Consider the following 16,231-nt stretch of genomic DNA (forward strand, 5'->3'; position numbering starts at 1 on the left):
GAGAGAGAGAGAGAGAGAGAGAGAGAGAGAGAGAGAGAGAGAGAGACCTTTTATAATAAGCCAGGCTCCTACCGGGCTGTTGCTAGGTAGCTGTTGGGCTGTGCCTAGAAGAAATACTAACATTTCTCCATTTCGGTTTAATTAAAAAATGAGAAATGAGAAAGAGGTGATGGTCAAGTGGGAATAGGGTTGTCATGATCTTTAGCTCCTTCCTGTTGTCTTTGATGTGACTGTTTTGCCTCTGCGAACCTAAGGGCATGTTGGTCCAGTCTTAGGAGAGTTGGCTGGTTCCTGGCTGTCCAGGGTCTGTGGAGCCATCCGTTGGTAGGACGATGCAGGCCCAATGGAAGCATCTGGGAAAGGAGACCGGAGCACCTGTGGGCTGCTTCTCTGGAGCTGTCCTGGACGTCGTTTATTGAGTAAATGCCTGGACTTGGCAAGTTGTTGAAATTTACACATATATTAGAGGCAGAAAATAAAGCTAGGTAGGTTTGGGAGAAAACAAAATCCAAAAGCGTTTTCTTAGGTATACATTTGAAACCTTTAGGTCTTGGTGGTTGGGGTGAGGGGAGTCCCCAAACCAGAGAACAGGGGAGGAATCCCACCCTCTGGAATAGCCAACAGGTAGGAACTCAGGCTATTGATTGGCAGCTGTTCTTATCCCGGTGGAGTCTGTTTGTTCTATGAGAGGTAGATCTGAGTGGGTTTCCAGGAGCTTAGAAGTTTACAAAAGAGATACATTTGTTAACAGCACGAACAATCTTTAAGGTGAGCTTAGGGAAGGCCAAAACCTTTCCTGGAGCAGAAGGGGCAAGAGGGGCTTTCCCCGTCTGTCTAGAAGGCTGAATGTATATTAATTTAGCAAAATGAGAAACATTTTTAAGTTTACAATTAAAAGACAAAGGGAACTTAAAAATTTGACCTTGTGCTAGTTGGCCATATAGATTAAGCATGAGAAACACCTTAGTTTCTAAGTCTATAGTTAGAAGTAGACCAAAGGAAACAAATTTGTAACTATGATAGTTGATCATATAGATTTGGCATGAGAAACACTTTAAGTCTATAGTTAGAAGTAAACCAAAGGAAACTTAAAATTTGAACTTGTGATTATGAAAGTGGACCATATAGTGTAATGTTTTATTAGGGTTCGGCTTATTTTTCAGAATTCCATTGGTTGATGTTAGGATTTTGAAACTTTGAAATCTCAGTATAACAGTGTTATAGCAAGCATGCTGAACCTTAAATCATTTATCATCATTCACCTTTGTATGTCCGTTAACCTTTCTATCTTAAGATTGCCGATCTTAAAACGCCTTCCTAGACCCTCATTTAGATCTCCACAATTTAAGCCTTTTAGCTGATTATTTACCATGAGATATAGGGTTAATCACTGGGAAGCAGTCACTACGAACTTAGTTTTTTAAGATAAGGAAGTGGCAGAAGGTTACATCTGCAAAAGGCTACACGTGAAACGTGTCTATCTTTTACCACGAAGCCTGTGAGCAAGGCAAACCTGTCTCTGCCTGTTTGATAAGAGATCTGGTAGTCCTAAGTAGTTAACAGATTGACTAACGAGCTAACATGGTGGATTACCTTGAGGTAAGGAGCTAGTTGTCTGGTTTCTAACTGTCAAGCTGCGGGTAGTTTACCTGTCAACGTAATCAGAAATCCGGGAAGAATAAATTATAATCTAGATGTTATATATTATTTAAAATGACAGTGTTGGTCTATAGTCCACTCCCTAAACAGTTTTCCCCAGGTCCCTATGGTCTCCATCACAACTTGGGCAGAGGCAGTCTGGCCATCAGGCCCAGAAGATAAGAAGCCTTTTCCTGTGAAGGAGAAACATGGGAGAAATGACTCTCACCTTGTCTTCGGCAATATGAGACATTTAATTCTCCAGTTGTTCTCTGTCCACAGTTTAGACTGAGTCCTGGCAGTGGACAAGGCAATGGGACAGTCTTTCTCAGTGGTTATCATACCACAATCCAGTTAGAGTCCTTTATTGCTGTGCCCATATCTTCTTGCAGCCCTTTGTGGATCACTGTTAGGATTTGGGAGTCTGTCTGTCATAGTAAACTTAAACAGTAACATTATATTTAGCAGACCTCTGACAAGATTAAGAGTCAGTGTCTAGTAAGTATATCTGAGTTAGACAATTTTTTAAATTATTTGTTCTAGATTGTATCTAGCAAACAAGAAGCTGCATTGTAACTTAATAACAGTAGCAAAAATAAGGCTAAACATCTTTAAGACAATGATCTTCAGCTTTTTGAATGTTGTAAACCTTTAAAGTAATATTAAAATTACTATTTACCAAGGCAGGATAGAAACTATATGAAAACCTTATCTAACTGAAAAGTGTCTTTGGAGATCTGTTTTAAAAGTCAGGTTGTTCTAAAGTAAGACATGAAGCAGTGACTGCCCATAATAAAGATGGTGGACAGTCATGTGACTGCCTTCAACTAAGATGGCACTAAAACTAAAGTCAGTCATGTGATTACCCTTAGTTAAGATGGCGCTGAAGCTGTAGCTATGCCTCTCTACCCTTACTTACAAAAGGTGGTGGGAGTCATAGAAATAGAATGGCATTTATTTACAGAAGTGTGGCTATGTATCAGCAAAGAGACAGATAGTTAGACATATAAAGAGACAAATAGACATGTTTTTTTCCCGGCAGGCAGGGAATTATGTGCATGTGAGGAGATCTTTTACTGCCATGCCATGTCAGTCCCAGCAGCGAGGCAGGTCTAAGGCCAGCATACCGCAGAGGCTCGGTGGCTTGTGTGCCTAGGGATCTAGTAACCACCCAACCCTTTTCCTGCCACAGCTGTTTAAGAGCTGGTACAAACCAGAATGGAAAAGAAATCAGAAATAAAACTTTCCCAGGAAGTAGAGCTTTAAGACTCCCAGCTGGAGTAAACAGATGGCCGCAGGGTGAGGCAGAGTGAGTTCAGTCTGAAACAAAATCTGGAGAGTGTTTTTAGAGTCTCAGGAGCAGGGAGCAAGGATGAGAGAAGAAGCTAGTCAAGGATAGGACCTGAGTTGGGGATCAGGAGGAATAAAGAGGTTTGGAGTGAGGTAGGAAAAAGCTTCTACATAGAAAACCTTCCGTTTTTCTGGATCGCTGGCAAGCGTTGTAAAAATTCTTTCAAAAGTGCAATTAAGTGGCCACTTAGAGTTATTATCTAGTGGGTGTTTAGTGTGTGAATCTGGAAGCCTTTAAGTCTAGAAGGCTTCCTGGTAGGGAGTCTGGAGATATTGTCAAAGAGGAGATAATGTCAAAGAGTGAGAATAAAGTTATTATTTCTATCCCTAGGTGACCCAAGGATAGTCTAATAACAGAACCTGCAGCTCAGGCTAGATTGCCAGGTTGTCATGTGGCAACTAGGGGCTGGGGGCTGGGACCCCAGAGAGATCAGATGAGCTGGGATTTCTGAGTAAAAAGGGAGGAGCCCTGTGTCGAGAAGAGAGAAATCTCACCCAAGGGTCTAAGAGGCCCTAAGGCAGGGGATCATTGAGAAGGGTCAGCCATGGAGACTATGAATACCTTCGCCCCCAAGGACACCAGAGGGTGGCTGGGAGCTCAACAGCCCTCCGCTGGGACCAGGGGCCATTTACACCAACCTGTGGGGTAGATTACCAAATTGCTGATGTTTGGATGGAGAGCTTTAGCAATCCAATGGCTGGAAAGTCCATGCAGCAGCGAGACTATGAACCTTCAAGTTTATGAACCCAGGTCTTGGGACCACTGCTGTGTTTTGTGAAATACGGTATGATGTGGCACAAGGAGGTGCCTTATCAGATGCTGAGGCATCCCCCTGAGTACCAGACATACAGCAGGTCTAATGTAAAGTGGTGCTTATTTGGGGCATGGGGGGCGTTAAGGAGGGAGTGAAGGCAGAGAAAGAGAGGGGACAGAGAAGGACAGAGATGGGGGAGAAAGAAAGAAGGGAAAAAGCCAGCCAGGAACACACACACAGAGAAGGGAGGTGGACAGAGAGGAAGGGAGAGAGAGAGACAGAGGAAGGCCAAACAAGCCAGGCTTGTACCTGGGCATTGTTAGGTAACTGTTGGGTGAAGCCTAGAAAAAAATGCTAACATAAATAAGAGTTATTTTGTTTATTCAGCCACACTGAGGATCAAATTGAGGGTCTTGTACTTGCTAGGCAAGGAATCCATGATGGGGCTCTATTCCTAGCCCTTATTTTATTTGGAGACAGGGTCTTAATCTGTAGCCCAGGCTATCCTTAAATTTAGGATCCTGATAGGTGTCTACCTCTGTTCTCTGCCTGGAATTATTTTGGTAATGACTCTCAGGCAGCAGTCCTCAACCTGTGGGTGGAGACTCCTTATTTTTACAGGAGTCACCTAACCAGGGGAAAAACACAGATACTTACATTATGGCTCACAACAGTAGCAACATTACAGTTATGGAGTCACAACAAAATAGTTTTATGGTTGGGGGGTCACCACAACACGAGGCAGTGTGTTAAAGGGTCGCAGCATCGGCAAAGTTAAGAACCACAGCCGGGAGTTGGAAAGATGACTGTGGGGTCTAAGCAGAGAGACGACCCAGCAGACACTTATCAGAAAGGGTGGAAGCGCCTGGGAGTGGCAGCCTCAAACCCTGTTCTCCCAGCCTTGTAAATCATCCCGTTGGGCATCTGCGAGCACACATCTGCCTCTACACCCCTGCTTCCTGTCCTGAGTTAGGATCACTCTTGGCTGGGGAGCTGGGCCGAGGTGTGAGCCCCCCCACAGTCCCTGTCTCTAGGTCCCATGTCACCCTGAGAACCTTTCCCCTGTCCCATCTCCTTGCTCCCCCAGAGACAGCCTTGGCAGTTTGGAATACACCTTTCCTTTTTTCACCCACAAAGCAGCTGTATAGGTTTCTACACTAAAGCCCATTTTCAGTCACCAAATGAGCTGCAACCCTAGCCCTAAGTTAAAAAAAAAAAATAAATAAAAATTAAAGATAAAACTGTCACTAGTTCTATCCCTCCAGCCCCATCCTCTGCAGGCACCTGGGCTTTTGTTCCATTCCGTTCCTTCAGTGTGTGAGTGGTCATTCCATCCACCACACACCCTGCCCAGAAAAGCCAAGGAGATAAGGAAACATTATTTTCTTTTTCCTAGGTACCGAATTTATTTGGATAATTTTTCTAATTGCCTGCCATTGTTCATAAGCATCCCAGAAGATGTGAATTTACAGAAGAGTGAGAACTGTCTGGAAAACTCTCACAAGGGCAGGTTGTTCCCCAACCCCTGGAATCCCAACTCCCCCATTCTGAGGAGCTAGGAGGAGTCAGGGACTTACAACCCCGCACCCCCCAACACCCACACCCCAAGCTCAGTTCCAGCCCTGGGCAATCCCTCCCTTTTCCACCCTGGGAGGCTCTGAAGCTGGATGGCCAAGGCAGAGACTTGGCTCTTCTAGAGAAGTCTCTCATCCCCACAACTTTTCAGAGTGAAATCCAGGGCTTATGAGAGGATAGGAAGGAGGGCAGCGGCATGGAGAGCCCCGAATGTGAGCGCGCCCAGGTCAATCTGAATGACAGCAATGTCTGCAGCCTGTAACAGTGCACTCTAGTCCATCTGAGCTAGGGAATGATCTGCAGACACACAGGAGCCTACTCCTTCCTGCCCCTGGATAGCTCTCTTGTCAGCCAAAGCACTGAGCCAATGGTTCCACCCCCTCCTGCGGTCCACTCATTTCTCTAGCTCGGACACTCCTTGGATGGCTCTTCTCCGTTCTTTACCTTCAGTTCCAAGCTGACTTCCTGAGTCCAAGGCACACAAGCTCTGATCAGCCTCCCCAGGAGCTGATGAAAGTCGGCTTGGAACTTGGAGGACGAAAAGTAGAAAACCAGGGGGTCAATACAAGAGTTGAGGGTGCTGAGGAGGAGCACGTAGCTCCGCCAGGTCGGACTCTCATTGCGGACGTAGCCCACCACATGGGACATATTGTAGGGGCCGAAGCAGACGAAGAAGATGAGCAGTGTGGCTGCAAGAAGCCCCATTACCCTCTTGCGCCGGCGCCGGCTGGCCCCCCGGCTCAGAACCCATACCAGGCGACTGTAGCAATAACTCGTGATACACAGGGGCACCATGAAAAGGACCACAGCCATCTCTAGTCGCACAGGCAGGAGGATGGCCAGCTGGTCCTCCCGGAATTCCAGGTAGCAGGTTCCATTGGTCCCCTGGCTGTAGGTTACATTTCCCCAGTATTCAGTGACGTAAACCACGCTACAGTGAGCTGATGCCAGGAACCAACAGACGACACTGACCAGACCAGCCTGGGCCAGCCGGGGCCGGGTTTTGTACCACAGTGGGTAGGCCACGCTCAGAAAACGTTCGATGCTCACCGCCGTCAGGAAGAGGGAGGTGAGGTAAATAGTGGTGAAGAAAAGGAACCCAGAAAGGGGGCAGAGGATGAAGGGCAGAAGCCATCTCATGCCACATGCTGCCTCCACCATGCGAAACGGCAGGAAGAGGAGCAGGAGCAGGTCCGAAATGGTCAGGTTTAGTAAAAGTAAGTCCACGGCTACCGGGCGTCGGCGCAGCTTGCCCACGAAGACCACCAGGGCCATCACGTTGAGGGGGAGTCCCACGAGGAACACCAACAGGTACACGGAAAAGAAAAGCCAGTGATTGCCAGGAAAGAAGCTTGTCTCCATGGTCACAGATGCTAAGGAGACAGGAATAGGAGGATAGTGTTGAGACTTGGGGAGCCTTCCGGTTCCCTCACCGGGAGACTCTTACCCATCAGGCAAGACTGTTGTCTACACTGCCTACACCCTACCACCATAGCTCCACATGTTCTCCCCTGCAGGTGGTCCTGCCTACCTCCCTGGTTTCCTGTCCCTCACCCAGTACCGACATCACCAAGGTGCCACCTCTGTGTGTAACCCTCAGCCCCACACTCACCAGAGTATTGGAGAACTGGCACTCTGCCGCCCAGCACTCGGCTGGCTCCTGCAGCACCAGGGTAGTGAGCTAGCTGTCCAGCAGAAATGATAAAGACTTGATGGTGCCTATGATGTCACTCCCCTCGCTGCAGAACTGCACAAAAGATGCTTTGAGCTAGCTATCAGGGCTGTGTCCATATGCAAAGAGAAAGGACAAATTCCAAGGATGTGTGCATCTCTGCGCAGATGGTCGGTTGCAGAGAGGACCTTCCTCCATCCGGCTTTGCCTTTATCTCCTTCACTTGGATCTCTCATGTGCCTTTTTAGAACGATGCATATCTAGCGCTCATCAGAGTGGGAAGTAGGAGGCACAAATGGAGGACTGGGCTCTGCAGTCAGCTCTGTGCCCTGCTAACTCTGTGATCTGGGAAGGAATGAGTTCAACCCTGTGTCTCCCGCTCTATAAAACAGAGGTACTAATCTAATTTCATAGATTAAAGCATGCATGTTGGCCTGGGATATAGCTCGGTGGAAAGAGCACTTAGAGTGGGGCTGATATAGCTCAGTTGGTAGAACACTTGCCGATCCTGCTCGAAGCCCTGAGTTCCAGCCCCAGCACAGAGAGCAGGTGTGTGTGGTGATGCATACCCATAATCCAGAAGTCAGGGAGGAAGATCAGGAGTTCGGGGTCACCGTCAACTCCTGGCTACACACAGTTTGGGGCTAGCCTGGGCTAAATGAAGCCCTGTCTCAAATAAAACAAGGCATGCTAAGTACATAGAGTCTGCCCCTCTTCCTGCGGGGGTCCTTGTGGTGCAGGAAAAGATCTGGGATGATGGTGGTGAAGATGCTGGTAGTGGTGCAGACAATGGTGACAGCAGTTCGGTGGGGGGCATAATCCACAACAGGCCCTCAGGGTACCACTGTTTTCTGTCTACCATCCTTTTGCTCTCCAGGTCCCCTTCCTTCTTAGGCATCATGGTGGTGGGGTAGGGTGGGGTGGGGTGGGGGTACATGTTTTGCATCTGGCTCTGTTTATCTTCAAAGATAGCACACCCATTTGCTCACGTACTTGTGGAACAGAGCAAACCAACAGGAGCACACCAGAATGGTTATCAGCAGAACACTAGTCAGAACCAAGTTCTGGCAAAGACAGAGGGACAGCACAGTGTGTGTTGATGGCTGAGGGGAACGCACCATGGGGTAGCACTTTGGAAATCAATTCGGTGGCGTCTCTAAAAAGTTGAACGTACGTTTGCATGATACCAATAATTCTGCTATGAATATTTATTGAAGAGACTTGAACACACGCGCATTCTCAAACGCTGGCTCATGCGTCGTCCTCATCCCAGACCTAGTGACCTTGGCTCACAGGTGGAAATCAACAGACAGATGCATCAGGATAACGGCATAGTCAGGGTGAACTACCCAAGCACATCACATGGATGAACCCTAAAACGTGTGCTAAGTGAAGCAAGCTAGGCATAGCAGGCTCTGTCTCACGCAGTTTCATTTGCATGAAATGTCCAGAATAGGAAAATATTTTAAAACAGAAAGTAGATTAATAATAGGGAGATAGAGAGATGATGGTGTAAGGAACAGAAGGGATTTTTCTGGGGCTGTGAAAATGGAGTACATATTTGCAAATTTACTTTTAAAGATTGGCTTGTATACTTAGCATGGATAAATTTCCTGACGTTATTAAAGGTACTGCTGTGAACCATGCAGTTTTTATTGCTTTGGGGCTTGCATTTAGTGAAAGACTAAATAATAAAGACGTAGAGGCTCTGTCTCCGGAGGGAGCTGGATATCAAGAGATCAAGTTGGAGGTGGGGAAGCAGAGGAAGCTGGAGTGAATCACTCTGCTCTCATAGGCCCTGGGAAGGAAGTGGATTGTCCCCCGAGGGGGAGGAAGGCCAGGTAACTGGAGGCAGTGGCTGCACCCCAGCAGGTGCCCCAGGGCAGTGGGACAGAGGTTTCTAAGCACTATGGGGCAGACAGAGGTGCTACACCGACTTTTACTAAGAGTCTCTGGTGTCCTCACTGCCCAGAGGCCATGTCTACTGCTACTTCTGGCTTTCATGGTGAATACAAACATGAAATTAAAGGAGGAGGACATGACTACTGTAAAGGATGAAGAAGATTTTTATTGTAGCTATAAGGGAGAAAGCAGACAGAGGGAAGAGAGAGTCCAGGCTGACGGTGGCCAGCAGACTAAACTGGACCGAGAGAGGAGAGAGCGGGAGGGGGAGCAAGAGCAGAGCCCCTGTCAGAGATGACCCAGTCAAGAGGCCAAAAGACTGGTGTAGCCAGGTGGCTGAGTTAGGGATCAGGCTAGGGGAAGGGAAGCCCAGGCCTGAGAGGTTAGGGTAGGGGCAGGCAGAGAAGTGCTGGGAGGAGCCACAGGTACCAAGGGATGCTGGGAGAGCTGGCCAGCATCTGCCTTGGTACATTAAATAGTCACCTCAGCCATTACTTCATGGTCTGGCTCTCGACATAGTTACCAAATAAGCAACACAGAACTTCTTTGGCAAGAGATCAAAGTATCTATGCATTCAGCAAATGTTTGCTGAGCACCTACTACGCGCTGATTGCTGAATGCCTACTATGTGCTGGTCTTTTTTCTAAGTGATCTGGATCTACTGCTCAAAAGCCCTATATTCAAATGAATTTAAAGCCTCAAAGAGATTGGTTTTTTTCTCTTTTTTTCTTTTTCTTCCTTTCTTTTTTCTTTGTGTTTGTTTTTTGTTTTTGAGATAGGCTCACTATATAGTCCTGGCTGTCCTGGAACTCACTAAGTAGACCAGGATGGCTTTGACCTCACAGAGGTCCACTTGCCCAAAGGAATAATTTGTATGAACCGGTTCAGGTTCACTGACAACACTTCTGTTAATCATCACTAAGAATAAGCTTGATTCTGATACCTGACCTCCCCAAAGATGCCCAAGTGTCTGTCTCCTTCATGGACACTCTCCTCTGGCCTCCCTCTCACGGGCTGGGGTGTGCCTCTCCTCCTTCTCTAAATGATGACCAATATAGCTGACACCACTAGTTTTTCTAAATGTCCATTAAGCCTTAAGGGTCCTACTTGGAAGGACCACATTCCAGCTCATCTATGCTATAGGGCATCAAGAAAGCTTCCTGCCCTCCCCAAAACAAAGGTGGTGAGCACCATAACTACTTCACGCTGTATTGGGGGAAGGCATCCCTTGTCTGGGAGTACTGCTTTGCACCCCAGAGCAGTTAGCTGAAGGAGTGTGTGGTGTCTGCTCAAATCTGAACCGATGCTCCCTGGACAAGCAGAAATGCTACAGAGTGGCATGGGTGTTGGCTCCCCCTGCTGGGCACTGAGTCTGGTTCACAACCTGCTCATCTGAACAGCTGGCACCTGGCTGAAAATCAACAGTTTGTGTGAGTTGGGGAACTGTGCCAACAGTCTCAGGTTCTCTGGATGTTGAGCCCAAGTGATTCCCCTGCCTCAGTTCAAGACCACACCTAAACTTTGTCTGCTAAAACAAAAGGTGTATGGTGCCTGTGGGGGGGGGGNGGGTGGTGGTGGTGGTGGTGGTGAAGTACCTGGATAAAGATCAGCCACTGAGCACTTGCCTAGCAGGTTGAAGGCTCTGGAGTCTATCTCCAATAAAACACACACACACACACACACACACACACACACACACACACACACACACACACACACACACGAAGAGGGAGGGGTGCTACGCGGAACGGTTGTGTGATGGTGAAATGAGATACCCCGAAGCGGTACCTGTAACCACCTACTTCTCTCCACAGTTGCCCCTGGTGGAGCTCAGGCCTGCAAAGCCCCTTCTTTCCCTGTTTCAAGCCAGTTCTCCTCCCCCCCGCCCCCCGCCTGCCCACCCCTGTTTCGCTGAAACTGAACGTTCAGTGCTGTCCCCTAGTGGATTAAGCGTGATATGGCAGGGCCATGATGCTGCCTCTTTTCTTCAGACATGAAAATGTTCTTATCTCAGGGAAACACTCCAAAACTGGGTCATGATGGTGGTTTTTTCTCCTGATCAGGGGTGAGCTTCCCTTCATCCCCAGGAGAGGACTGCGCACAGCCTATGGCAGGCAGTTAGAACAATACAGGCCAGAAGCAATTGGGAGCAGGCTGAGGTGTGTCAGGCAGATGTACTGTCCCTTGTTGTCCAGCACTTGGCTCCACTCTCTTCGTACAAGGACACTGTCCTCTCCAGGTGGAACCCTTCCCATGAGTGGCTTCTGCGGTGGCTTTGGGCCAGGCCTCCTGAGTTGTGGTGGATCTGCCCTCTTGGGAGCCTGGAAGAGTCAGAGTCATCCAATTCCACTCAGTGCCCCTCGCCCCCAGAGGTGGCTGCTACTTCTGAATTGTTCCTCTTTGAGTCCTCGTCACACATATTGTCCCCTGTCCAGGACCTGTTCCCAAGTAGCCAGTGACCAGTGGGTTGAGTACCACACTCCAGGCCCCTGTGATGAGTCCAAGCTTCCTCCAGGAGCCTCCTAGGTCCGGGTTTATGAAACTAGCCACATTGGAGGCGTTATAGGGCCCCAGGCAGAGCAGGAGTGTGAGGAGAGCGCCTCCGGCCACCCAAGCTGCCCTGAGCTTCCGTTTGTGGCTCAGGCCCGAGTGCACCAGGGCCCGGAGGCAGCCCACGTAGCAGAAGGCAGTGACGACCAAGGGCAGAAAGAAAAGCAGAATGGAGAAACTGAGGCGGGCAGGGCGGGCAGAGTCGGGATCCCAGGCTTCCAGGCAGACCGGGGAGCCATTCACGGGTATGTTGATGCCCAGGGAACTGGTACTGTTGTCCAGCCAGCCTCCGGAAGTCTCCAATCCAAGGGCCAGCCCCAGGTGGCAGAGGACAAGGGTCCATATAGCCACACACACACCCCAGGAATAGCGGGGCCTCCGGATGGCTTGGTACCCGAAGGGGAAGGCAGCCCCCAGGTAGCGGCCAGCGCTGAGAGCAGCCAGGAAACCTCCGCCTGCGTAGAGGGGAGCAAAGTGGGCCAAGGCAAAGACTGGGCAGAAGGGGAGCGGCAGGGGCCAGGCCCCAGAAGCCAGGGCCTCCACAGCCTTCAGGGGCAGGGTGATGGCCAGTAGGAGATCAGAACATCCCAGATGGAGAGTGTAGACCAAGCTGGGGGTGAGTCGCAGTTTTGCGTGGGACACTGCACCTCGGATGGCTAACAAGTTCAATGGAAAGCCCAGCGCAAAGGCAGATACATAGAGGGCGAAGGAGAGCTGTGGGGGCAGGTCCATGGGGCCGAGTGGGTGCTGGTTCCTCCTGTTCACTGTACTCAGCTCATCTGCAGAGAAAAGAATGTTACCACTGGCGTCCCTCCTGCCCAGAGTACCAGAAGCCAGTCCTAGAGCCACTGAGGATGCCAAGGCCCATAGAAGGAAATGGCCACTGGATAGCAACCGAACTGGGATCAGCATTGAGGAGTCCAAGCGCTCAGTCCCCAGCTGCTCCTCCACAATACCGCTCTTAAGATGAAGATAAGGACTGGGTGTAACAGGAAGAGAAAGAAGGTTCCAGAGCCAAGGCGATGATGTCTGATTCCTGAGATTCTGGGGAAAGAGGAGCAGAGGGAAGTCAGAACCAGGCTGTGTGGGCGACAGAGACCCCGAGTTCACTCCTTGTCCCTTACTCTGTGACCAGAGTTTCTGTACGCCTTCAAAAGGAAAAAAACGCTCACCAGAGAAATCAGGGGCTGCCTGGAGGGATGGCTCGGCAGTTAAAGAGAGCTTGCTGCTCTTCCAGGAGACCTGAGTTCGGATCCTAGCACCCACATCGGTCACTCACAGTTACCGTAACTGCATACACATACACAGTTGTTGTTTGGTTTTAAGAGAAAAAGCCCAGAGTGGTGGAGCACACCTTTAATTTCAGCACTCGGAAGACAGAAACAAGAGGATATCTGTGAGTTTGAGGCAAGAGCAAGTTGTAGACCAGCTAGGGCTACACACACACATACACACACACACACACACACACACACACACACACACACACGTGCGCGTGTGCGAGGGAGAGAGAGAGAGAGAGAGAGAGAGAGAGAGAGAGAGAGAGAGAGAGAGAGAGAACAGTGTTGGATACTAGCTACATCAGGCAAAGCAGGTACTAAGGGAACAGACAGCCCCAAAGGCAGGCCAGGCCAGTTCCCATCAGCATATTACACCTCAGGGAACTTCTCGGGCACAGAAACCCAGAATAGAGAGGAGCCGTTGAAAACAGGACTCACCTCTCAGTGCTGCCGGATGTCTCTGAGACTCAGGAGTCCCCTTGCTGGGATTCTGGATGATGCCAGGGATGGGCAGTGAGCTGGAAGGGAGAGAAGGGCGGGGTGGCCATTAGCTGGAGTGCTTGCAGCCTGGATGAGCAGCTGATGGGGCATCCTATGCTGGTCTTCAGGAGATGAGGGTGGACCCAGAAGCAAGAGGAAGAATGGGGGTATTATTGACTTGGGTGAAGACCTTAAAGAAGCAGCATTTGTGGCGTGTTGCATTGTACCATTCCGGTGCACCCACTGCCCGTCCAGACCCACTGGGAGCTGATTCTGCTGGATGAGTTCACAGGCAGATCTCTGCTTTATTGACTCATTTCTAGGTAACAACAACAACAACAAGAATTCTGGAGACTTCAGTCACGCAAAGGAGGTGCATGTTGTCATTCATATAAGAACAGCAAAAGAATCTGTAATTCCAGCTATTCTGAAAGTTGGCGTAGGAGGATCACAAGTTCAAGGCCAACCTGAGCTACAGAGTGAGTTTAAGTTCAGCCTACAGAGCTTAATGACACTGTCTCAAAATAAGTACAAATGACGGGGGCTGGGGGCGTGGCTTGGAGGTACACCAGCTACCTAGACTCTATGAATGAGGGGCTGGGGGTATGCACAGCTCAGTGGTAGAGTGTTTGCCTAGTGTACACAAGGTCCTGGTTTCCATGCCTAGACCCACAGTTGCTTTTTTACTAATTTCTGTTTCGCCTACGTATACACACATTGGCAGTTCCAGTCTAATTCTACACAGTGACATTTTCATTGAGGGTCTGCAATCTTCCCTGTGCCTCGTGGCCCTTCATTGTCCCTCTGACCTACAACTCCGTGTCTGCTATCCCTGCTAAACGGCTGTCCTCGTGTGTGCCGAGGTCTGATGGGTTCATGGTGCTTCATAGGTGTTCTGGTCCTGGGGTAATGGCTTAATTTAGTGCGAAAGCCCACTTGCGCTCTGGAGTCTGGGCCTCTGGACTTCCTGGCCACCTGCTCTTCACGCCTCAGCAAAGCTGTTGACAGCCACATCTCGTGGTCAATGGGTCATGAAGTGGCTTTATATCAGCAGCTGGGCTTGGGGACAGGCTAAGAAGGTGCTTGGAGGTTGCCGGGAAGCCTAATCCAGACCTTGTCAGCCTCAGGGCTGCCTTCTGCTCCTTGGAGAAGACCTTGCCCTCAAGAGGTCTTTGGAGACTCCAGGCTTGATTGAAAGCTTCATGGCATTGGCTCCGTGCTTTATAATTCTTGCACCCCAACAGCGGGCTCTGCCAGGTGTGGGGTTTGTTTTATTATTGTTGCTTTGTGTCTTGAGAGGAAGTCTCAAGCAGTCTAGGTGTGTCTCAAATTTGCTGGGTAGTGGGAGATGACCTTGAACTTCCTATGCCCTCTGCTTTCCCCATGCTAGGATTATTGACAGCACTATCATGCCCGATTTATCTAGTGCTGGACATAGAACAAATGGATTTGTGCCTGTAAGGCAGACACTCTATACATTGAGCCAGTGTGTGAATAGATATTCACCAAATGTTTGCCATAAATATGAATGAATAATTAATTAGTAGTTGAATATTGCTTAACTACATTGTGAGTATAGAAGCCCCTAAAACCTTCCTTCTCTCATTTAAACAGTGTTTTGTTTTGTTTTATGTTTTAGTGTAAAAATAAATAAATGTTTAAAAAAATGAGGGTACCCAGAGAAATCACTCTGAAAGCATTGCACATTCTTAACTACTGAGACCCTTCTCCAGCTCCCCCCCCAAATATTTATTTTACATTTGTGTGTTTATGTGTGCATACATGCCAAAGTGTGCAGACAGCATTTGGGGGAATCAGTTCTGTCCTTCTACCACGTGGGCCCTGGGGATCGATCTCAGGTTGTCGGGTTTGGAGGCAGGCACCTTTGACCACAGAGCCTTCTCATCAGCCCTACATTTAAACAGCATTTAAAGTCCCTAGCTAGGCAATGGTGGCACACGCCTTTAATCCCAGCACTCGGGAGGCAGAGGCAGGCAGATTTCTGAAATCAAGGCCAGCCTGGTCTACAGAGTGAGTTCCAGGACAGCCAGGGCTGCATAGAGAAACTCTGTCTTGAAAAAACAAAATATAAAAATAATAAAATAAAATAAAATAAAAAAGTCCCACTGGCCTCCAGAGAAGTTAACAGTGCTCACCTGAGATCCCCCGGGGACAAAGGGGAAACAGCGCCTTCCTCGGGCTCGGGGGAGATGAGAAGGGAGGGACGGAAGGAAGGGGACCCTCCTGGGTGACAGGAGTTGCAGGTCCTCGCACACCTCACTCACTCCCTAGGCTGAACTGGTGAATGGCGAAAGCTAGTCCCGGGACCTGGAATCATTGGAGCCAATAGCAAACTGGGGAGATCCAGGAGGTCTTGGTTGGTAAAAGAACCTGGCAGGTCCCTGCTGAGGACCGCTGGAAGGAGGAATCCATGTCTCCTTATTTCTTTGTTGTTGTTTTTGAGACTGTGTCTCTATACGTAGTCCAGGTTGGCTTCAAACTAGTGATGGGAATTTGGGGTTGAGGTTTTTAGGAGTTTTGCCTTCTGCACTTGGCTTCTCAGTGTTACCCCACTGAATAGAAGACTAAACTTTACTTCCTCGAACCACATATGTAGTAGAGAATAACAACATCTTCATCTTGGAGAAACTGAGGCTCAGTCATGTTGGAAAACTCTGCCCAAGATCACTCAGCTGGGTAAACAGAAGAATCAAGATGTGCACCAATACTCACCCGGCTGCAAAGCCGGGTATCCTTTCCCAGAAACAAAGTTAACAGCTCCTGGTGGTGCAGGCATGTCATCCAGCTACTTGGGAGGATCAGGGAGAGGATTCTAAGTTACAGGCCTGCCTGAGCTACAGAGTGAGCTCAGATACTATTTTACAATAAATAAGAGGCCAGAAGTATGACTCGGTACTAGAACTAGAATCCCCCAGTGAGGGGCTGGGGGCGTGGCTCAGTGGTAGAGCCCCTGCCTAGAATCCCCCAGTGAGGGGCTGGGGGTGTGGCTCAGTGGTAGAGCCCCTGCC

The 16,231-nt window shown here is 49.0% G+C and overlaps 2 protein-coding genes across 2 annotated transcripts; both read right to left on the reverse strand.

The window, feature by feature from the left end:
- Positions 1-5,135: 5,135 nt before the first annotated feature.
- On the reverse strand, positions 5,136-6,974 carry Ffar3 (free fatty acid receptor 3). The gene is made up of 2 exons (XM_021221959.1): positions 6,931-6,974; positions 5,136-6,691 (listed from the first exon to the last, which is right to left on the reverse strand). The coding sequence occupies exon 2, from the start codon at positions 6,678-6,680 to the stop codon at positions 5,721-5,723; it is 960 nt and encodes a 319-aa protein (XP_021077618.1). The 5' UTR covers positions 6,681-6,691; positions 6,931-6,974; the 3' UTR covers positions 5,136-5,720.
- A 4,208-nt stretch (positions 6,975-11,182) lies between these two features.
- Positions 11,183-12,253, reverse strand: Ffar1 (free fatty acid receptor 1). The gene has a single exon (XM_021186764.1). The coding sequence runs from the start codon at positions 12,172-12,174 to the stop codon at positions 11,272-11,274; it is 903 nt and encodes a 300-aa protein (XP_021042423.1). The 5' UTR covers positions 12,175-12,253; the 3' UTR covers positions 11,183-11,271.
- Between the last annotated feature and the right edge of the window lie 3,978 nt (positions 12,254-16,231).

This window comes from Mus pahari, chromosome 1, assembly GCF_900095145.1.
Source record: "Mus pahari chromosome 1, PAHARI_EIJ_v1.1, whole genome shotgun sequence".
In the NCBI taxonomy this organism is placed as follows: Eukaryota; Metazoa; Chordata; class Mammalia; order Rodentia; family Muridae; genus Mus; species Mus pahari.